Genomic DNA, 24,301 nt, shown 5'->3' on the forward strand with positions numbered 1-24,301 from the left:
GGATATTGGTTATAACGTTTTATAATTATAGAACTCTCATTATCTTGACAAATTAAGTTCGTTGAATGGATAAAAGGTTTCACAAAAGTGAAACAAGACCAAAGAGTAATTAGTTTCATTTAAACGTAATTGTGAAATAACAGATGTGTTTATTTTTAAATCGACGATGAATAGGGCTGAATTTTAATGGCCATTCGTGAACATGTTAACTCAATGAATTCTATATACGAACTGTGATATCCCTCGTGAATTTTGTTGAAACACCTAGTTGTTTGGTTAATGGGAAAGAGTTTGATTAAATTTTCATTCAAACGTTTATTGTTTTATTCTACGTATTCTATTTTTCCAACAAAGTGTTTGTAAAGTAATTTTTTGGGATCAAACAAGATTATTTTCATTTTTAATCATTTATTTAAAACATTCTTTAACTAATATTATATCATTTATACAGGAATACAGGATTTGAAAATAAAACAAATCAAAATTTTATTTGTGAAAAATTATTTTTGAGAACAAATATGTGCACTCTAAAAGAAGATCGTGTCCTTCAAAAAATATTGACATATTAATTGATTTATAATACGAATCCATTTGGTCGTGCATTCGTTTACATGAACGATCGATCGATGCCAATCAACACCGAATAATCGAACCGAACCACTGAACACGTACGAACGTAAATGGACGTAAACGGAAGCTCGTTGATATTTCAATCCCACTGTGAATATAACACTCTAAGTATAACACAAAAATGAATTAATCCCTTAATATTTTAAAATCACGTAACAATTTTCCAATGAACGAGTTCATCACCAATGACACGATTGTAATCGCGATAACACAATAGTAGAAAGATTTTGATCGACGTGTTTCAAAGGAAACCGAAACTCGGCCGCCGATTAAGTTACTTTGGCTTCCTCTATCGCATGCTCTGCGCAGAATTACGCTGTGCAGGACGGCTTGGTCACAATACTAGTTCATTGTAGGGCTTCAAGGGCTCATCATGCAAGTATATACGTAGAATGAAAATCGAGGCTAATGTATAGGTGGTGGGCTACAACTCACACAGAGAAACACACACGGACATAGTATCGACGAGGTGAATGGGTCGAGAACACAATGCGCGCCATTTCCAGGTATCGGGAAGTCTCATTCCTAATCAAAATCCCAGTTTGCCTGGCTAATAGCTCAAGCTGAAATCGTCTCGTCTTCTCTGCATCGTAACTTATCGATATACGTAATTGGATTAACCGACGGTTAATTTTCATCGTGGATAATCATTTTCGTGTGATTGAAAATTTAAAAAAATTTTAAAAATGGATCGAAATCTAATTTTTAGATTTACGTAAGTTTGTAAGAAATTTTGTAAATTTTTGAAATATTAATTTTTCCTTTTTTTTCTTTTTAGAAATTGTAGAAGATCGGATGATCTTTGAAGATTTAGAAGAATCTGATTTTTTCTTGTGATTCTCTCTGGCGTTTCTCGATGATGTTAATAATAAGAGAATGATCATAATTATGTATAACGAATTTCAAGTTTCTAGAATTTAAAAACCTAATTTCTTTAAAATCAAAATCATGATTACAATTTTAATTTAACTTTCTCACGTGTTACTCTCATTCTATCTTGAAAAACCAAAATTTAATGAAACAATTGTGAGAGATAAACAGTGAAATAAAGGAAAATGAATAAATGAAAATGAAGGATACGAATAACAAAGAAATTTTGAAATCCTGAAAATCTGAAGAAAAATCAAGAATCGTTCTAGAATTTTGATTTCAATGCATTTATTGTATTTCAATTCATGAGATCGAATAATGAAACATGTACAAATCTTGGATTGAAGAAAAAATGAAATTTCTTGATACAATACACGAGAAACGAATGTAGAAGAAAAGAGAAATACTCGGCCAAGACTTTTTCAAATTGTACACAAATAATAAATCGAACTGTTTGGAACAATCGAGGGCCAGATGTAATTGAATATACGTCGTCGTTAGGTTTAATGGAAGGATTCGGTATCGAAAATCGATAGTCGCACCGACCGACTCTGTTGAAGTATTACGAATTCAGTAGATGCATCTGTTACGTCAAATTACGAAAGTTCCTGGAGGGGAACTGGTTTCTCCGCGTTTCTCACGGCTGACTAATGCCGGGCATCAACTACTTGGCTGCATTTCGTCGGCTGGATGTGCGTGCTCCTCCCCTTGGTGTCTGCCAATGGTGTCTGACGAATTATGGACTTTTGTCACTGTTCAAATGCAGTTGGTCGGATCGTTCTACTGAAATGTTGTAGAAAAGGAGGAGAAAAGAAAAAGAAGAAGAAGAAGAAGAAGAAGAAGAAGAAGAAGAAGAAGAAGAAGAAGAAAAAGAAGATCTTTCTGGAACGTGATGATTAATAATTCCTTCTGCATTTCTCTTTTCTCAACTTATGCCGCATTTTCAATTTTAATTCATCTTCTGTTTGTCTTATTTAAAAAACTTCTTTACTCGCTTAAAGTTTATCTGTCATTGGAAGATGATTTTTAAATATTTTGGGAAATGAAAATTTTAGATTTTCTTTTTATATTAGTGTCATAAAAAAAATATTTTTGGGGACGAGAATTTAAATTTTTTTTATATAAATATCGTAGAAGACAAATTTTGAATATTTTAAAGGACCAAAATTTTCTTTTTATGTCACTGTTTGTCACAAGGAGGGCAATTTTTAAATATTTTTGAGCAAAATTTATGGTTTACTTTTTATATCACAGAAGGCAAATTTTGAATATTTTAAGGAACAGAAATTTGAAGTTTTCTTCTTATATCAATGTCTATCGTAAGAAATGAAATTTTTTAATATTTTGCAAGAACAAAGTTTAAGATTTTCTTAAATTTACTATTCTCGTTTCCCTCTAAGAAATTTCAAAGAACTACCCAGTTTTCAAACCTTGCTTGCGATAAATCCTAGACAGGTGACCCATTACCTTCTCGTACCATCGCGGGACTATATTTTATTACGCAATAAAATATGGACCCCTCGAGTGCTTTTCCATTTATCGCGCTGACGATCACGAGCCTACCAACTCTGCATCACTAAATCACTCTACCATTCTACTTTGATTTTCCAATTTTTCAAACTTGTATTTTTTTTTCTATTTCTTATTGCTTATCACGAAAAAAAATCGATACTGTGTGAAATGAAATAATTTCAGGTATCATTATAGAAGAATAATGACGAACAATGAACGTCTCAGTGGATAAATGCCGGATCAAAAGGGAAAGAAATCACCATAGTTCAACCGATATAGATGGCGCGCGTTTAACCGTGAAATTCTCTCGTATTCCGTGACTTCCACCAATGAGAGAAGCGTATGAACAAAGATAAAAGAAGACCGAGGAAATAAGTGGTTATCCTGGAAAAGCGAACAAACAACTCGAAAGATCTTAGAATATATGTTTATACGTATCGTAAGGTAGAAAGGAAGGGAGGAAATTAGAGTATTATAGAAGCAAGCCACGTCTCGAAATGAGCTAATTTTCGTTTTTTTTTCAGGTTCTTTACGTGAGCCGGGATTAGAAGCCTCGATTTATCTTCCGTTTCGAGAGCTTTGAGAGTGGAAAGGTTCGAGAAATGCGTCCTCCTGTGCGATAAAAAGTAGGAGACAGAGGGGGGAAGAGTTGCACGCCACGATATGAGGTACTTTTACGAGCGGTGCAGGATTTTTCGCGGGATATGCTCGCCAAAACCAGTGCGCAAAACTCGGTCAGGTTTTATGCGTTTCTGGGCACCAGTGTGATTGGTACGAGAGGAGTAAAGGGATCTGTGATCACGATCATCCTCTCTTACACTTTTCATTACGAATTTTTTTTTTGTGGAATTACGTAGAAGGTTTTTCGTATTTAAAATTTGACAAATGCTCAACACTAGAATAATTAAAATGAAAGGATTTCGTATTTTTTATTTTGGGAACGAGAAAACATTTTTTTTCTTTTTAGCAAAATTAATATATTTTTATTTTATTAAGTTAGAAATGTAATTATATCAGAGTGTACCAAGTTTAAAGTGCACGTTGTCGATATGTTTTATATGAATAAACTAAAAATGTTATATAATCATAGGATGTTTGATATTATATAGTTTTATGCGAGTTGTGTTTATTATTTATTAATTTAATATTAATTTAATTTTAATATCGAATACATAATATTTTCTTTATATCTTTATTATCTTTATTTAAAAACGTTTGTGAACCTATGTTTATATAACTATTTTCATTTATTTAAATCTATATTAACAAAATTTTGCATCTTAAACTTGGAATATGTCTACTTATGTATTCACATCACTTTAATTACAATCATTTATATAAGATGACTAGATTGATCGTTCTGTTAACAATATGTTGGATATTTTTTTATACATATAATATATCTAAATTAAAAAAATTAAACTTTTATTCATGGTAATATTATATTAAATATTTATTCACAAGAGAAGATTAATTACACATCAAATTTATTCGCTAATATCAAATTCTTATTCCAGGTTTTTAGTTACTTGTCAACAAAGGAACTGAGATCGTTCGACGGTGGATTTCTTAGGAAATAATCGAATAAGGAGAGTTATCAAATTCTAAGCACGATTCGAGTCGATTGAATCGAAGGAGGTGGGAAGCCTGTTGAGCTATCATCGAGGTGACCCGTATATCTCCAATCCGGCGACTCCTTTCTTGTCACCGGCTCTCAGGCTGAATCTAGTTCCTCTGAGGATCCATTTGCAAGAGAGATGTACCAGAGCCAAGGGGAAGCCAATACGAGAGATACCACGCGATCAGTGGCCTATCAACCAGAGTGCTTTTGCGGTTTCCCTTTCCTCGAAGAAAAAGAAAATCATTGGTGGAATGACGTTTGATCGTATCGAGATCCTCGGATAAATCTCTCCTTCTGGAATTTCTATTATTTGGCTTCCATTCTTTCACGCTAATTATTATTAATTACCTGTTCTTTCTCTTCAGTTATTAAATCGAATTTTAATGGAAATATATATATATATATATATTTTTTACATTATATAATTTTTAGTGAGATCTGATAATCTATTGAAGCATGCATGTATTTAGTTTATGGGAATTATATATAAAATTACTCATTAAATACAAGAACAATACTACTGTAATTATACATATATAATATAATTATACATATATATTATATATTGTATATTATACATGAATATTATTGTATATACATATTGAATAATTGTTATATCAATCATTGTATTGTTTCAAGATAGATAGAACAACAACAATGCAATATTACAACTTTTCGAAACACCATTTTTAACCAGTTTAAACAAAATAGGAAAATCACAACATCATTGTATAAAGCTAGTAGAGAAAACGTGAAGCCAAAAAATGTACAAGTTCCTGAGACGCGAGACGTCCGATTAAAATTCCAGCTATGTTCGATTTACGGTAGCATGAAAGCGGCTTGGTATCCTTTTGAAAACGAACACCCGTGGGAGTTGCATCCATCTCTGCAGCCATCGTCTCCCTCGTTTATCCGTGCGCGCCTACTTTATTTCCATATTTTCCTGCACGGCGTCGATCCTTGTGCGTTCGTCGCCTCTGGCTGGATGTTTCAAACGAGAGAGATGAGAAAAAAAAGAGGAGAAAAAAATATAGGGGAAAAATGAACGAAGAGGAAATGATCCCTGAATCCACCCTTAGCCGCCGGCTATCATCCTTCCTCTCGGTCTAGTCCCGATAAACGACCAGACGAATTTCACTGCCCTCCTATCCGAGTCGAAATAGAATTTACTTGACACGTTAAGACGACGCTTTTCTTCGTTTTTATGCAATCTTGGCATTGGATGATTAAAAGAGGAGAGACAACTCTTATCTCTCAGAGGAAAAAGTAAAGAAGGAAATTTCTTTATCGATGAAAGATTTGTATTTATTTATTTGTCACATTGTAATTTTAAGATTCAAAAATTTTAATGTGTCTTATAATAATTATAATAAATCAATTAAACTATTTTGCGTTAATGAATATTGTTAATGATAAATGTACAATTATTTTTCAATTTTTTCTCAAAGTGTTCAAATTATATATTAATTTGAATCAATAATTATTTACGAAAATGTATTTTTTTCTTCTTGATCTTGATGATTTTTAATATGTTATCATTTTGAAGTTGTGAAAATTTTATTTGGCGTTTATTAATTATATTATTAAGAAGTTATTAAAAATAAAAAAACTTTTTTTTGAAACAAGTTTAACTTAGATTGGATCAATTTTGATTTTTTTTTGCTACAGAAAATTGATAGCTAATTAAATAAATTTTTATTTAATTTTGATTTAAGATTTAGATTTAATACGAATTAAACTTTGATTTCAAACAAAAATTTATTTAAATATCATGGTCTATATTGGATTTAGGTTAAGTTAGGCTAGATCAATAACTTTTTAATAAACAACGATCAAGTAAAACCTTCACAACACAATATGATGATTTTGATATTGTATTAAAAGAAATCATCGAAATTAAAGATATGATGATATCTTTTTATAAATATTTATTTATCCTTTTTTAGGACATATACTCCACGTTAATTTATTTCATAATAAATCCAACTTTTTTAAGAAAATAAAAAGATGAAATATAGGATAAATTGAAATACATAAATTTAGACTAAACGAGAAGTTGGAAAGTTTTAGAGAATTGATCGCCTCAGAGGGCAATATTTCGTCTTCATACTAAACGAGGTAATCGCGAGCAGTAGGCGAACGTGCAACTTGTTTATACGCTGCAGTTGAATCCTCGTTGCCAAGTAGGGTCGGTTTGCCATTGGCGATTCGCCAGCCACGCGTAACAACGCCTCCAAATTCCCGATTTTCCATGATATAGCTTTACATTTTCCTAATTTTCGCCGTTATTCGAAACAAAATTCTTTGTTTTCTCTTGAAATAAATAAATTTCAATTTCGATAATTATAATTTTTCCTAGATTTTCTATTTTAGATTAATATCATTCGTATTTGAAAAAATGAATTTTTAAACTAATAAGATGGTTTTTTAATTTTTTGATAAAAGATAGGTTGAGATTAAGCCAAATTTTCATTAAAAACATTACATCCGCCATGATAGTTGTAAGTTGGAAAATTATCGACGATATCGACATCTCGTTGCCATGTCGTAAATTACAAAAATCTCACAAAGATGCGCCATTAGACACTATCTACCAACTTTTTTCATCTTTTTTATACACTCGTTCTCGTGCTGTTCTGTTTCAAGTTTCGCCGATACATTTTTGTATTTCGTTCAACAGAAATTTCCGTAAAATCGAATTTTGTTCGCTCGTGAATATATGTATTTTTTCTTTTTTCCATTTTTTTTTTCGATTGTTCTTCTATAACAGAGATAGTTTCGTGCAGATGAATGTTCCGCTTTAAAGTTAAACTGGTCGTGAAGCTGGTCGGTACAGGATAAACTGGCACGTATGAATTTAAATACATTTTCATGCTACGCTTTTTTTTTATCCGCTGCACAATTTCGGTTGTAAAAGGATTCTTGTTATGCGCAGAAGGTTGAAAGTAAATTTAAAACTAACAAAGAACTCTTCTAATAAAATAATCATGTACATGCATCAATCCTTGCACTTTTTGAACTTTTCCATTCATGTTCTCGTTTTTTCGAAATATTTTTTTATCCTAAAAATTCTCTCTCTTTTTTTGAAATTCCTTTTTATCCTTTAAAATCGTCATCAAAAAAAAAAAAGCCAAAATCGAAATCTTTGATCTTTAAATCTTTAAATCTTTTGCATCGAAAAAGATCAAATATTTTCCATAACGAGACACTTTGCGTGTAATCGTTTTTCAGTTGCAGAACTTTGTCTCTTAGCCGGTGTAAAGGGATTACACGAGAGATCAGAATACTTTGCAAGTCGCCGCTTTGTTGGTTCGCGAGACAACGCAGCCCGCGCGAAAAAGGATCCCCACGGTCACGTATACGACTCGGCAGTTCACGATTCCTATTAAATAAACTGCAAACTCGTGTGCAACCTGCATTCAAGCGAACGAACGCGTCGTTTTTGTTCCTATAATGGTACAACGCTGCTTTTTGTACGCATGCAAGAACGAGCATCATTTTTAATTCCTCTTCTATCTTTCACCGTCCAGAATCCGTTTCATTTATGGATTTTAAAGATTCGAACGGAAACACAAAGTAAAGAAAATGAAGTAAATGACATCGAAAGAGGTATGTTATTTTTTTTATCGATATAAAGAAAATTGGTGATTCCATTGAAAAAATTGATTTGATTTTTAGATTTTTAAAACTCGAAAATTTTCGAGTGTATATTCCTTGGTAAGTAATTATTATTATAGCAAAAATTGGCAATGATACGATGTTTGAATAGAGTATCTCAGTGATAGTTATATTAAATGATAGCGTGAATCTCCAGCGAGTTACTCTCAACGTTATATAAAGGATTAGTTATTACACATATGTGATGCTGCATATGGCTAGGGAATATGGAGTGTAGGCGAAAGGTGTTCGGTAAAATTTGGAAGCTTACTCGAGAATTTATCTTGGGATGTGTTGAACAAATGAGGATGAAAAGTTTAATTTATAGAAAGAGATGAGAGTGACTTGTATTTTATGCTTTGAGGTCGGTTTCGAGGCCAGAGGAATGTATTCAAAAGTTGAGAAGCTAACGTGTTTGATAATTACATTCAATGGTAAGAAAAAAAAAATTGTACACGAGTTCAAAGAGAAGAAAGTTTTTAAAATACTATGTCATATATTTTCGCCGAAAGTTTTTCACGAAACTTCACTATATAATAGAAAAAAATCCATTGCAATATTATATAAAAGAACTCTTTTTAGAAAATTACTATTTTTATCTATCTCAAGTTAAAAAATTTCATAGTGATGGACAACAAAGTGCTAACACTTTGATTAACCTTAAATTAATACGATAGCTATCAAAAGAGTGAAAATAGTGAAAATAGTGAAAATAGTGAAAAAAGTATCGGCAATTCACAGAGTGGTCGTACCAGAACCGGAAGTGAAGGAGTCGAGGAATGGATATAGAGTTTTGACCCAAATGGCCGACCAGTTGGCCGTTGGCCAGTTCCCTGTATCCATGCACTCGGCATCCAGGTCTTTACTTATATTTTTCGATATCAATTTCCACAGGACCGATAAATTAATCGGTTGCCAGTGGCGAATACTCGCTGGCTGCTTGATCGTAAAATGTTTACGCGCATCGTCGACGCTGCAAGAGAATTAAATTTGCCTTTATGTTGTCGAGAAGTTGAAGCAAGCTGTGAGAAACGATGCAAACGAATAGCTCGCTATGAACACAGAAACTCTACTAACAGTTACATGCTCTTCGCGCTCGTCGTGAATTTTGTCTCTTTTCCCTTGTTTTAAGTTTCTGCTTTGTAATTCTTGTTGCAGTGGGCACGAAATATTTTCATGAACCATGTTATTTTATGGGCGAGATGTTGTTTGGTATATAATAAAAAAGAGATTAGTTTTTCAATGTTTATCTAATTATATTTTATCTTTTATTCACGTAATTTCTTTATTATTTTTTTTATTAAATTGCTTTTACCAGCGATTATGTTAAATAATAATGTTCTTTAAATTGTTATTATAAATATTGCTAATTAATATTCTTAATTTTCCTTGTAAATTAATGATAATTATGATGTTGTCTCAAAAAACGTCTTAAATTTGGCGCAAATTATTACATAACGCGCCAGCCAATTAGAACGCGTTTTATAATTTCAATAGACCACCCACGTCAGTTTCCATCAACGTCGTGTAAGTGTTACTGCGTAGCGAATTTTTTCGTTCTTTTTGTTCTTTTTCTCAAGTTTGTATTTAATTTTGAGTAGTGTTTCGCGAAAATATTGTTGTACAATGAAAATGGAAGATGAAATCAGTTGTGACGATCCACAATTTATGACTATGTTGGAAACCTGTCTACTCATGGAAATCGAGACATCCAAGAATACGTATTCTGGTATGCTTTCTTTCTTATTATTATCCTATTTTCGTTTCTTGTTGAAAATAATATTATATTCACACATCAATCGACGATATACGGGATTTATCGATATATTCATATTGCTTGACCAATGAAAGAACTTGTTGAAGCTAAATATCGAAATGGCAAAAATCGGCAATAACTATTTTAAATATGACGTAATTAGAATATTTTTTATAAAAATAGCGATTTTATCGATATTTCTTATTAATAACATGAAAATAATTTATTAAAGATTTTTTTTTATTTAACGCAATACAAATAATATTTATTTTATATCAATGCATTTATTTTTTTAATATTATCGAATGTAATTGCTCGAAGATTTTCTTTTATAAATTTTCTCAAGAACTTGTAAGGCAAATAAAAGACTTCAAAGTTAAAGTAAAGATGCAGTTGCAAACGAGGAAAGAATTGAAAGAAAACACAAAGAATACTCAAGAAAATATTCTAATTTTAAGTAACTCTCTGAGCAAGTATGTAAAAAATAATGATTTTATAAAATATATTATATAATTTCATCATATTTGTAAATATTTTAAAATATCTTTAATAGAGAAAGAAATTATATGATTGAAATTTCTAATAAAATCGAGTTAATGAAGCTTAATTTGGATAACGATTATAAAATTATGAAAGTGGATTGTGAATTTTATGAAAATATATACAACAACTACGAAAAAGTGTGGGAATCGTATCACGTATGTTGTAATTCTCATAACCTTAAAACGCAATATTCGAGATAAGAAATCTAAAAGATCGAATTTCAATGTATTCACTAGGCAAAATACGAAGAATTCCCCTTAGCCAAGGACAGAAGAGAGGCGAAAATAAAAATGGAAAAGCTTCAAATCGAGCAGATGGTCCTGGAATACAAAGTTAGCGAACTCGAGAAGATTTTGAAGCAAAAGCAGCGGATCGCTTGGCTCAGAATGCGCGCAAAAATTATCGTACTTGCGCGTGCAATTTCGAATTATACCAGACTAGCTGAAACATTGAAAGATCTTGATAGAAATATCGACAAACGCAAGGAGGAGTTGAACACGATCGAAACGGAGGTTTCTCACGATGATTTTTCACATATTTCTCAAGATTTTCTTTGTTATATACGCTTCTTATTTCCGGTTTTTTCTTAGCTATCCATGCGATTGAAGAAACAAGAGGAAGAAAAGAGGAATCGAGCGTTGAAACTGCTGGAAATGCCACCGCCAAAGATTAATTTCTCCCACATGCGCACGATTTACGGTCCTAGGCCGGGAATCGGCTTCCCAGACGGTTGGAAAAGAAATTATGAGAATTCCATAGGTGCACATTCTCGTTTTATCGTGAGATATTCTTTGGAGAAGGGTTTTCAGAATTTTTTCCTTCCTCATACTCGGTGATCCTAGATTTAATCGAATTAAATTTAATAACTCGATTTTCCATATTTAACCTCTTTACTCTCTTACTATCATTTTTTCTTCTTTACTTCTTAGAAGAAACGATCACAATGATCAACTTTAACCGTTTAAATTAAAACTCATGAAAACAATTAATGAATTTAGATACTTTGTCGGTGGACACCCTGATGTTGGAAGAAATGTGCTTAACCGAAGAAAATTCCATACAACCACCATCCAATACTGAAGTTCAAGCCCAAAAAGATCTGAATCTTTCTTATGAGGAACCGATCGATTCAAGAAATTCTTCCCTGGATCAAGAGCAGCAAGAAGTGGAGAACGAAGATGTGGCCAGCGAAGTGGATGGAAATATAGGGTCAGAACCGATCGATGCAGTCGAGGGGGAAGTGGAACAACGAATGGGCCAGGAATTGGAGCACGTAGACCAGTCGTCTGGTCTTTCCAAAGATAAGCAAACAGACCAACGTTGCAAAGATCTTGAAAAGGAGAGGGATGAACCGGTGGCAAAGAAAATGAAGTTGATTTCTCACAGCGCAGAGAAACCCCTGGCATCACCAATGAAGGGTATTCTATTAGAGAGGACGAAGAGCTGTTCGGTCGAGCCATCTCCACGCCCAAGAATCTCTAGAATCGAGACATTTCATTACACCGTGCCTTCAATTAAAAAAATTGAAAAAAGTAACCCAAATTAAGTTATCTAAGAGGCTAAAAGCTTCTGATATATCTTGTGTTTCTTTTGAATAATCTAGATCTAATATATTTCTATCAAATAATAATTTAGTCATCCCAAGAGAAATTCAAATTCCATTGATGAATCAATCTCCTGGATCAATAATAACGAAGGAGTCTTCTATACGGAAACTCGACCAGAATAATCTTAATCCTTCCAGTATGTTTACTCTTCACTATGATTATTCTGATAACAGTGAAATAAGTTTCTGTATCGATGAGAATATGACCGAATTGAAATGTACGTATCATTCTTTATTTTTTTTATTCTATTGATCTATTTTCTTGATGAATTTATCTTTAATTTGGATGTTTCTCATTATTCAGCTGATCAAATAACGCTCTACGGTGGATCTGTTCGAAATTTTTGCGAGTGTCCCAATTTATCACCGATGAATGAAAATATAAATCTAGAGGGCAACGAAAACGTTCCATCGACTAGCAAGACTCGGAATTTTTCACGTATACACTTCTTATTCAAGATATTCGTATAACTTTTTTTTTTTCACTTTTATATATACTTATCTTATTTTTTTTTCTTGCAGAATTCGAGAAAAAGTTCGACTTCAGTAATATTTTGAAAGGCAGTTCCAATGGAAAAAATCTCTTCTAAATCTGAATCTTATCGAGGAGAGGATCGATAATTATTTAAGAAACGTGTATTTCTTGTAAAATCTCATTTCGATGAAATAAAATCGCGTGAAGCGAGAACGAATGAGATAATTTCTCTCTTGGAATGGTAATAAGACTGGTTCATTTTTCGTCTAGAGTGAATAATATTCGAGCGAAATTACGCATAGTCGTAATTTTCACTCTCGACAGTCGGTCGAGAAAGCGTCGGTGGTAGCTCGGTTCCATCCTAAGAAGCCGGGAAAAGGAAACATGAAAGACGTAGACGGGGATAGAAAAGAGGCACACGCCAGGCTGGAGAGGGAGAAAGGAAGAGCACTCGGCTCGACGACTGAAAAGTAGGTCCTTTAAAGCGCTCTTTTGTGTGCCACTCTTTAAAGACCATTGCCACTGACATTTAATCCTCTGTCTGAACGTTTGTGAATTATTTAAAGGATCACTGTGTAGTTAGACGTTGAATGATCATTTCATCGATAAATTTTGTAACTTGAAGAGAGATTATCGTTATCAGAGTACGATAAATTTATTTATACAAATTGGATAGAATTTTGGAACTTGAAGTTGAATAATGAATGATGTTTTGAATAATTTTTTATTTGAATTTTAATTTTATAAAAAAAAAGAATTATTTCTATTCATATTTTCATCGACAAAACGATGTTTGCATGAAAAAAAAATTCAAAATGGCTATTAAAAACTAATAACTTTTTTAAAAGAAACTTCAGTGAATTAATGATATATATTCAAGTATAGAGTTTTTGAGAAAAGAATTTTTGCATTCAAATTAACTTTTCTCAATTTAAACATTTTCTCCATTTTAATGGTCGCTGAGATTCTGAATAATTCTAAAGAAAAATGATATATGGGGAACTGGATCCGATGAAAATGCAAAAGGAACAGAGAGATAAAATAGAGTAAAATTCTTTCCCTTTGATTCTCTTCTTTTTTTTTTTTCTTTTTTTTTGGTCGGAATTTGATGTCAAGCAAGACGTGCAAAGAATAACGTGCAAAGAGTGAACGGTAACTTCTTTCTAATAAAACCTGACTAGCACCCCTTTCTCTCGCGCTAAATTGGTTTAACCTCTATAATTGATATAAATTAACCGGATTCGTGAGGAGAATTCATTGTAGTCGCAAGAAGAATACCAAAGTTTGTTATTATCCATTGTAATTTTTCTGCAACCAGTGTCTAACTTCCTGTAATCCGTTATGAATGCAATTAAAAGTGATGGTATTTATTGCTAATATATGGTATCATTATTTCTGACGTCTATAAAATACATAAAATTAAAAAAAATGATACAAAGACAAGAAAGAAGGGAAAGAAAGGAAATGGAAGAAGCGAGCTTAAGAAAATTCATGATTGTACCAGCCAGCATCTTTGTTTAATGAAAAATAGAAGCGAAATGTCGACAGCTCCGGCTTTAAAGAAGATATCTTACTGCGAGAGGTTATTGTAGAAGATAGTACAATATTGGAATTGGAACTGGAATCTAATAAAATTGAAAGGTTTGATCGTTCTTTTTGAAATAGTAATTCCGTTATTGATGCTTATAATAATATTCTGTTTCAATGTTCATGATATAATGAATCATGATTATTATTTTTTCTGTAATAATTTACAGTATACTATCCAAGTTATTCCTTAATTCCAGAAAAACTAAGGAGATTGCTCGAGCCATTTAGGAAAAAATCTTTTCAAAAAATTATTTATTTATCATTTTTAATCTCAAGATTTATAATTTAATTTATATAAAAAAATTAGATATATTTATTTCTATTTTTTTATCTATATATAATTATCTGCAACAGAATGATTCTGAATAGATTAATATTTAATTTTATTATTATATTACAGTATTTCGCGATGTCCACGTCCAAACGTTAGCCCAAATACCATTTTCTCCAATTTCGCTGACCACTCATTTCATCTTCTATTCCACAGAGTCGAGCCTGTTTTTCTTTCCGGTTCGAAGTTCTGGTTCCGCAACTACGTGACTGGAATCTGGCCTTGCCATTGACACGTCATTCTTTCCCAGTCGCTGGAACCGGAAGTTCTCTAACCTGGATTACTCGCGAGACCCCTCTAACTCGCTACAGCTTCATCGAATCCATTGAGCGCACATCGACTTCTCTGTTTTACCAGCAGCTTGTATTCCTTTTTTCCCTTCTTCATCATCGATGGACGTAAAAAGAGTGCGGAATAACGTCTGAATCAGGTCCTTACGACGTTTTACGACTTTGTCCCTTGAATTACGATCGGTGCAAAAATAGGGATCTTGAGAGGAACAAGTCAGGAACGAGTCAGCTTCTTTTACAGAAATTTTAATGATTTTAATAATGTATTCTGATATTTTTACTTCTCTACCTTATTTTAATTTAGAGAATTGTGGAATATTGGTAAGGATAAATAATTGAAATTACAGATTGATTATTGAAAAGTAGAGTCTTTGATTTAGTTCGAAGTTTATCATATCGTAAGGAAAAATTTACTTTGCCAATATTTTTTGCATTATTATTATTTACCATGAGGATTATAAAGAATTCACAGTGCAAATTCGAAATTCCATTTGAAAATACATTCTAAGAAGAAAGCACGACTTTTAAAATAAATTTTTCAACATCTTTTTACTATCTTAATCTAATTCTTGTTTGACAAAACCGAGTGACTTTTGATTCAGATAGTATAAATAATATTAAATCTGTTTTATAGTCGACGTTAATAAAATTCTAACAAAATTGCGAAATTAAAATTATAAAATTTTTCAACAAAAAATACACATCACATTAAAGCTCACTTTTCAGTCCTCCAGACCAATTAACCGAGTGGTACGTGACGAAAATATAAATCGCGATGTATTCCAAGCCTCAAGCTAGGTTTCGCGGCGATAAGCCGGTCGACATACTAGAATAATATATCAAAGTCCGCGAAAATGCGGATCGCAGCATGGTTGTGCAATTATTTCGCAATGAATCAGCTTGATCAACGTTTACCCCTGTAGTCTCTCTGTAAATACATCGTCGTTGCATTGTCTCGCGAAACAGTCATTATAATGAGGCTAATAAGATCCCGGTGGGGAGCACGACTCGGTAAATCATTGTTATCAAGAAGGAATTTTGTAGAGGAAGCACCGAACGCGCGTGTATAAATTCGCGTGACGTTTAACCGCGTGCGCGCGCATCCTAAACCCGAGTCGTAAGTTTCGGTTAATTATGGCGGCAGTAGTTAAGCCGGGCTACATTGTGGGTTACTGATAAGTAGAGATCGAGAAACTAGTGAAGGAAATTTTGCAGTGAGGAAATAACGGTTCTTTAATTTCTTCATGAGAATTTATGATCATTATAGAATAAAAAATTCTCATGACGCTCATGTTTGCATCGAATACGTTACACTTGAACAAGATGAGAATATTTTAACATTTTTTTTATTGCGTATAAATAAAACTTGCATAAGTGTGATCAAATTTACATACCAACTGCATAACCAACAAGCAACGTATGAAATTCAATCAATTTCGACTAAATGTCTCGAAGGATGTTTGTCGAATTTGTAATTTTGTCGCATCGAAGGGAACATACATCACGTGACGTAAGGATTAATCGAGCTCGTAGAGGACATGCGACATCGTTCCGCCATTTGCCGTAAATAATTCGAAGCTGGTGAGCCGGGTTCCACGCGATTTAACCCTTCTCAGTGTAGAGGTTGGGACGTGCATCTCGTGACACGACAACAATGCTAATAGAATCATGAAAATATTGTATCTCGTTCGTGAAATAAACGAAAACCTATTTAATCGTCCCTGGAATATTTTTTCATTTTTTATATACAAAAAAAATTGAATAATATTATATTTTATACAGAATACAGAATTAATCATAATTTATAAATTCATGAAAAATTCGAAATAAAAAGAAATCTAAATCAGAAATTTAAAATTAAAAATGTGAGAAATAAATTTTGGAAAATATAAAGGATAACGAGCGTCGACGAGATCCATGACGAAATTGTTGGAAAGATGGGGATGTTGTCCCCTATTTGGACAACTTGCTATCGACAGAGCGTGGCAAAATAGGGGTAGTTTGTCCGGGAAATCCACCCGAATCCACGTCGTTTCTTCTTCGATCCTCTAATTTTCTTGATTTATCCTTTAAAAAACGTCTCCTCATATTTTCGCGGATTTATTATCGAAAAAGAAATTCGATAAAAATCAAGAAAAATTAAAAAATTTCGTTCGAAACGAAAAAAAAGGAAAAAAATTCATTTATTTTTGCGAATTTTATTATTATTATTTATTAACGAGCAAGTCCTCCGATATAAATCTAACCTATTTATAATTTCAGTATACAACATTCTAACATCTGGATACGACGTACCCATTTCCTTTCGTATCTCTTGTTACAAACTCAGTTGGGCAGTTGGAGAGAAGCAGGAGAGTTTGCGGAGAAAGGAGAAGGCGCGAGGAAAAATATTTACCTGTTTGTTCGATGTAGAAGGAAGGAAAACAAACGGAGAAATTAACGACACGACTTTCCGTCCAATCTTTTCATCGATTTACTTTTTGAAAATAGTAGTTAGAATGGATAGTGATCATGGAAGAAACGTCTCGCTTCTTTTTCGCCAGATTTCGAAGAAACAATGGAACATGAATGAAAAAGGCAACGAGATTACCCGTTAACCTAGTTTCCACTAAAACTGGGCCACAGGCCATTTTCTATGTAAGTAACTGAAAATGTTCCCTCGAATATTTTCTTCAATATTTTACGGAGATTGTAAAGTCGAATGAAATATTTCTGTTAAAGGAGAACACGTTTCACAGTATTTTATTATTACGTTTATCATTGAATTCTTTGGATCGTGTACAGTCAATCGCAAAAGATTTGGATTCAGCTAGCTTGAGAAAGCCTGTACGAACGTGGAATATATTGAGATATGCATGGCTGATTTGTGAAATCAATCTTTGGATTTTATCATATGGTCTCAGCTCAGATAGAATATTATAATATTGGATATTACAAAGTTATATTTTAAGAAACGAAGATAATAAAACTTCAAAAAGTTAAAATCTTTATTGGAACGAAGACTGTAAAAAGAAACTGGAACAATCATATACGATCTTGCGTTGGTGAAAAGTTAGGTTATTTTGTCATGCTGTCTCAGCTCAGGTAGAGTATTATAATATTGAATATTACAAAGTTATTATTTTAATATAATTATAAACAATTATATAACTAATAAAATTATATTTTAATTTTAAAGAACGAAGATAATGAAACTTCAAAAATTTAAAACTTGGAAAGTGATAATGAAGACTACTACTAGTGTAAAAAGAAACTGGAAAAATCACGTACGATAAAATCTTGACTCGAAAAGTTAGGTTAGATTAGAAGCGTATCTTGGAACATCGAAAGGTTAAACATGACTGGCGCTTTAGAAATTATCAATCGTACGTATGGAAGTATCATCACGTGGTCGGTTAGAATGGATCGACGTATGAAAAGCCACGAATAATTAAACTCCAATTAACGTAGCACGCCCCAACGAGGCGAAACGAAACGAGAGAAATGAAATACCTTCGCATTCGTTTCACGTTTCAACGGGAACCCACGGTTCAACTTACGGTTGCACCCTCTCTCCAACAACCCTTGCCCTGGTGCACACGATACTAAACGCCGTTTTATCGATCTCGCCATGTTTCCCATTACCGCAAAACCGCCGCCAACATAAAGCAACCACGTTTCCTCTTATTGTCTCCACGCGACCGTCCGACAACCGCCATGGAAAACACCCTACGCGATTATAAATGCGACACTGGCTGCCTTAATATTCGCACGTGTTACGGATTAAACGAAGTGAAGGGGAATTCACGACTCTTGGCAGGAGTGGTGGAGAAAACGAGATATTTTTGCGTATATAGAGGATGTCTTGAAAGGTATTACTGTGAAAAGTAAAAATAAAAAGAGGTTGGTTGTGCTTTTTGAATTTTTAATTTTTTTAAAAAAATAAAATATTGATATTATGTTTTATATATATATATATATAAAATATAATTTAACCGAATATATAAAATAGTTTTTGATCACTTCTATTTTTTCAATTTAAATGAAAGAATATTTTTTTTTTCCTTGATTCATTTTTTACGTAGTATAGAACATTTTCACACTTGTACGTAGAACAGTCTATATAAACGAGTTTCATTTGCAGGTAGATAGAGCAATGAAGGGATGTTAACTGCTAACAATTTCGAAGAAATGTTTTTTTGACGAGACGTGTACTAGAGAGATTTGAAGACGTAGAATAAATGAAGACGTTGATGGAAGGTAATTTACGCGTCTGGAAATTCTATAGGATGCCACGTTCTCATTGAAAATCGTTGCTAGATTACGGAATTAATCTGGCATTCATTGACAAACAAATTACCAACTATTATTATCAACGATACTACTCCATATTGCATTATTGTTCAATATTTACTTGACAGATTTCCAATTTACAATTCTATTACCAGAAAATTATAAATTTAATACAAGAAATAAATTTGTTCGGAAATTTTATCATTCGAAGACTAAAATTATAAATGTATAATTTTAATAAGTTTGGAATATCCATATAAGGATTAAAATTACTATTCTATTACTAAAGATTATTAAATTTTCGGTAACTTTCAAAATTTTGATATTCACATAAGGATTAAAATTAACTATAAATTTCATTAAGAAGATTACTAAAATTACAAATGTGATAAGCTTCGAAATTTTGAACATCCACATAAGGATTAAAATATTATTCCATCCATTGAAAATTCCAGAAAAATCGGAAATTTACTAAAAAACTATCACAAAAAAAAAAAAGAATCTTTAAATCTTCCAATTTTAAAATATTCGCACACGAATCAAAATCATTAAACACGCATTTAGCCAAAATTGAACGAATGAAATACAGTAAGTCCAACTCTTTTCGATTGCACTTGATATCACGTACATACACTGTGCTTCACTCGATACCTTGAGAATCGGACGACTGGAGCGCGATCTTTTTCATCGAATGGAAACAATAATTAGTCGGAGATTCGCCGCTTTTCACCGAGAAGAGGATACAATCGTTCCTTCTCCCTTTCTATTCCATGTCGCCAACATTCCTCGCTCAGCTCATTGTCGCGAAGATTGAATGCGGTAACTGATCCTCTCATTGTTCCCGCGATCGAAACTCTCCCCCCGTTTCAAACTCGAAACTCGTTCTATCCTCTATCGTGATCGCAACCTGGGATCCTAAAGACTTTCCGCTTCGTTACACTTTTTCTCCTTTATTGCTCTTTTTCTCTCTCTCTCTCTCTCTCTCTCTGTATTTGTTTATCCTAACCTTTCACGGTCTTCTTGTTTCGTTAGCCCTGTAATCGAGTTTCGTTTGCTCCTTCGATAAGGGAATACGATGGATTTTTCGCCATTGTTTTCGATTTTTCGAATCAAAGAAGAAAAGAAGTTTTTTAGAAACTTTGCAAGATACGAATTGATGTTATTCAAAGGAATGTAACGAATAATTACAGGAATTTACGTAAAACAATACGTATTCTTCTTTATCTTCTGTTGATAAAGTTGGGCAATTAGTTGAAAATTTCGAATAAAGTTACTTTAAATAATTTATATTAACAATTTATACAATTATATTGACCAATAAATGTAAACATTCTTAAGAAATTCTTGAATTTAAGAGATAAACATATATCTCGATCGTATTAAACATTGATTAATTAATTGTATCACTTAGAATTTTGTGCACAAAAATAAAATCAAATTCGATTTCAACGAATTTAGACGAACAATTGACGAAATTCAAATTAATTATGAGCAATCTGTGTATTCTTGGCTTCTTAGATACTACTTCTTTCATTATATACTACTCATCCTGATAGCAGTGTCTCTTATCTATCAGATTCCACAGATTCTAAATTACTTATCTCGCTTTCCAACTTATTCCAGCCATTTGTAACTTGATGCATACCGTTCTGCATTACATTCCATACGATCCTAAATTTTAAAGGCCCGTCTCGAATCAGATTCTTCAGAATAGAGAGAGATCGACGAATATTTGTCTCGTCTCTACCTTAAGTCCGCGGCAATACGAGACACGCAACACAGTTATCCAAAGTTTTGCCGGATGAAAATTGGGGGCGTCGCGGATAATTCGATTTTCCAGTCGCGTCTGTCCTGCGCTTGTGGCGCCGCTTAACTCGATCCACCACCGTGGAAGAGTGAGTCGTTCATCAACCATGTACTTACGAGAACACTGTCGTGGCTCGTCGCTGCCGTCTCCGCAGTCGTTGACAGCGTTGCACGCTTTGTTCAGAGCGATGCACCGCCCGTTCCCGCATTGGAACTCGCTTTGCCGGCAGGAGAGCACCGTGGTCGCCGTTAAAACGCAGATCAACACCGGCCAATTCGCGTCTGAAACATATCGATTAATCGATATATAATAAAATCGATCATAACAAAGATAATATCGATACATAATAAAGATGGGGAAAATTTTAAGGTTAGTTGTGAGTATGAAATTTTTAATTTATGTAGTAAGTACGATTCGAAATTTTAAACGAATTATTTAATCTTTATTTTTAAGCAATTACTTTTTCAACAGATTAAACTGATCGATAGATAGGAAAGAACGAGATTCGACTCTGAACGAGAATGGAAGTTTTATTCGAAAAGGAAAATTCATTAATTCTTAATTAACACGATAGTTTCATTTCGCTTGATCAAAAGCGTTGGCTCAACATAATACCCCGTTTCATTTGTCTCATCAAGCTTTAATTTATTTTTCCACGACAATCTTAATCCATTTTCGAGATAATACTTGTCATATTCCACTCGTTCGGTTACAACCGTCCTATTCTACTTGTTTCACTAAAACCAAGTTAATCTACTTTTTCCAGAGATGGAAAAAATTTAGAAATTAAAAATAAAGTTCAACATCTAACAATTATAATGAAAATTCATTCGAAATTTCAACTAATTCCACTTATCTGACCGTGACAAATCTTGATCCATCGATTCGATGATATTCATTTGATGTTTCAGTATGAATCTTTCGTGCAGTACTTTGAAAAATGCAATGATAAAGTATCCAAGATGACCGTTTTTTCCAGTGTAACGATGTAACGTTATTTTGCAAAGTGCACAGAACGTTCGAACGTTAAGAGAGATAGAGGAGGTTGTTGTTTGCGCGAAGGGAAGCTGCAAACAACGCATCCGTCTTCGCAGTTTCCGCAGGCGCGAAATTTATCATTGGTCCGCCCTTTTTTCCGTCAAACGTCTTTTCGCTCGAATTGATTTAACGATCGGTTTGCATCGTTCGTGACGTTGCTCGAGGCGGGAATAAGACGAGCGATTTGTCCTGTATGATTGACAGTGAAATAGATCCCGAATGATTTATCCTCAAGGGAGATACGCGTCTGCCGGATTCCATTCAACGTATCATGGCACAATGGGTCACCGAAGATGATGTTCCAGCTTTCAAATTCAACATTTTGAAAATAAGATTAATCTGTTCGGAGACACATTGACGCGTATTCTTTGAACTAAAATTTGTCGAAGAAGAGATATTTTAATAATAATAATCTTTTAATAATAATAATAAAAGGCTTGATAATATTTTATTTTATGACAATCGTTGCTTTCAAAGTATTCTAATGGTGTTTTTATATAATCGAATTGTTATGAACGAAATAATAGTTCCATCCAAAATGATCCAAGTTCTAACTTGATCTATCTTGATATAACTTGAAATTGGTGTAGTTGATATAAGTAAAATAATAACTTGATCGAAGAATGTTTTCGTAGCTCAGTGGTTATAGTCCTAGTTTTCCACCAAAATAATCAAGGGTTCGAATCCCACTCACCCATCATCTAAACAATTTTTCGTTTTTCTTCGATTTTTCCGTTCGGAATCCAACATTTCTCCATATTTTTCTCGCAAAATTTTTCCAACGTGGACGTGAAGTAAATAGTCGAAGGAGGTCAAGCATTTGAAGAGAAGGAGAATAAAAGTGTGTTTCGTGGAATTATAGACGAGTAAAGAAGAAGAGGGAAAGAAGTGGAAAAAAAGAGAGAGAGGATCGATAAGGAGCCGGATATCGAAGCACGTCCGTCCTCTCGATTTCCGGCATCAGCTGAAATCGACGACGACGACGAGGTCCAGAAGATGATGATATCTCTCTCTCCGTACGTCGTTCGACGAGAGCGCTAGTTTTTCCTTCGCTTCTGACTCTCTGGTCACGTATTCGGTATACGATCCTCCACGTACTCGAATTAATTCCCAGTAGATTGTTACCAGTTTTCTCGTGGAGGAAAAAATCTGGGTTACTATGCCCTCGATTCTTTCGTAACGTCGTCGAATCCCTCTTTCTTTACGACCATTCATTAAAGCACGCGCATAAAAGAGTATCCTCTAAAATTGTATAAATCCAACCAGATTTTATCTCTCGAGATTTGCCTTGTATTATATTCAAAGACTCGGTGAAGAGAGATTCTTGAATTTCGTGAAAGACAAGCGGAGAAAAGAAGTTTCTCTCCGGAGAAGAAGAATACGAGAGGATCGAAATTAAAATTAACGGATAAAGGACGAAATGTTGGGGAAGTTCTCTCCGTAATGAGTAATTTACATGAAAGTTCGTGAAGATATTTCCAAGCCTAGAAACTCTGGAACGCCTGGATGACGAAGTTGGTCGAACGAACGCTTCATCCATAACTCCGATCGATAGATTTCAAAAAATCGATTAAATGTATATCATGTTCGATTTATTTCTATATTACGTTTAAGATATTTCGCCATTTCCTTTCACTATGATAGATATAATATAAATAACTCCGTGACTAAAATGTTTAATATTCAAATCCCAAATAATCGTACGATCCGGAGATAAGAGAGAAACGTTTACGAATATTCGACTCGCCTTCGTTTAGAACTATTTCTCTCGTCTACAAAGCGTCTTCCTCTCGTTATTCGAATCGATGGCAGAAACGATCGCGAAAGGGGGAATTTTAGTTTCCAACTAGCAGAAGCAACGGGACGTGCAATTTCTTTCCTGGCATACACTTTGGTGGGAAACGAGAGGAAGAGAAGAAATAGAAAACGAACGTGCGAGGGACCGAAAATCGAGAAAAATTCAGAGGGCAATTATTCGAACGAGCACACGAAAAATTAAACGACGTTCGAGGACACTAGAAATAAATACTTTCTCCCGCCATCCACTCTTTTCAAGAGTGCTGGAAAAATTACAAGTATCGAGGAGACTTTGAAAAAAGGAAAATAAAAAAAGAGAGAGAGAGGGAAAAAATGTACACTGGCGGAAAAAAATATTTTCACCTTCGACGCGCTTTTTCTCGCTCGTCAGAGAATTAAATCTGTGTAGAAATGCGAGAAATTTTTTATCTCAATTTTTATGGACCATTGTTTTCGACGTGAATGTGAAAGGAAAAAAGTTGTAGTATTTTATTAAGGCAAGAATA

The 24,301-nt window shown here is 33.4% G+C and overlaps 2 protein-coding genes and 2 long non-coding RNA genes across 10 annotated transcripts in view; 3 read left to right on the plus strand and 1 right to left on the minus strand.

Moving 5' to 3' along the window:
* The window catches only part of LOC107995824 (uncharacterized), a 146,610-nt gene that overhangs the window by 25,973 nt on the left and 96,336 nt on the right, over positions 1-24,301 (minus strand). For all 6 annotated transcript variants that reach the window (XM_062082240.1, XM_028665714.2, XM_017053539.3 and 3 more), the window contains one exon: positions 21,077-21,241. In XM_062082240.1, coding sequence (XP_061938224.1) covers positions 21,077-21,241 — 165 coding nt within the window. The remainder of the gene's footprint in view (positions 1-21,076; positions 21,242-24,301) is intronic.
* Positions 460-9,170, plus strand: LOC114577264 (uncharacterized). The gene is made up of 5 exons (XR_009832051.1): positions 460-1,345; positions 1,409-3,456; positions 3,537-3,680; positions 4,530-8,242; positions 8,312-9,170. It is a non-coding gene; the product is annotated as an uncharacterized LOC114577264 (long non-coding RNA).
* On the plus strand, positions 9,782-12,883 carry LOC107995825 (uncharacterized). 2 transcript variants are annotated; one of them, XM_062082242.1, is made up of 9 exons: positions 9,782-10,019; positions 10,393-10,519; positions 10,600-10,744; positions 10,826-11,101; positions 11,180-11,348; positions 11,588-12,121; positions 12,225-12,413; positions 12,500-12,634; positions 12,718-12,883. In XM_062082242.1, exons 1-9 carry the CDS (start codon positions 9,917-9,919, stop codon positions 12,783-12,785), a joined length of 1,746 nt encoding a protein of 581 aa, XP_061938226.1. In that variant the 5' UTR covers positions 9,782-9,916; the 3' UTR covers positions 12,786-12,883. The 2 variants fall into 2 exon arrangements, with proteins under 2 accessions (XP_061938226.1, XP_061938227.1); XM_062082243.1 differs by lacking the exon at positions 10,393-10,519.
* On the plus strand, positions 14,346-19,432 carry LOC107995830 (uncharacterized). Its single transcript, XR_001765666.3, has 4 exons — positions 14,346-17,518; positions 17,603-17,965; positions 18,060-18,763; positions 19,005-19,432. It is a non-coding gene; the product is annotated as an uncharacterized LOC107995830 (long non-coding RNA).

This window comes from Apis cerana, linkage group LG11 (assembly GCF_029169275.1).
Source record: "Apis cerana isolate GH-2021 linkage group LG11, AcerK_1.0, whole genome shotgun sequence".
NCBI classification, from domain to species: Eukaryota; Metazoa; Arthropoda; class Insecta; order Hymenoptera; family Apidae; genus Apis; species Apis cerana.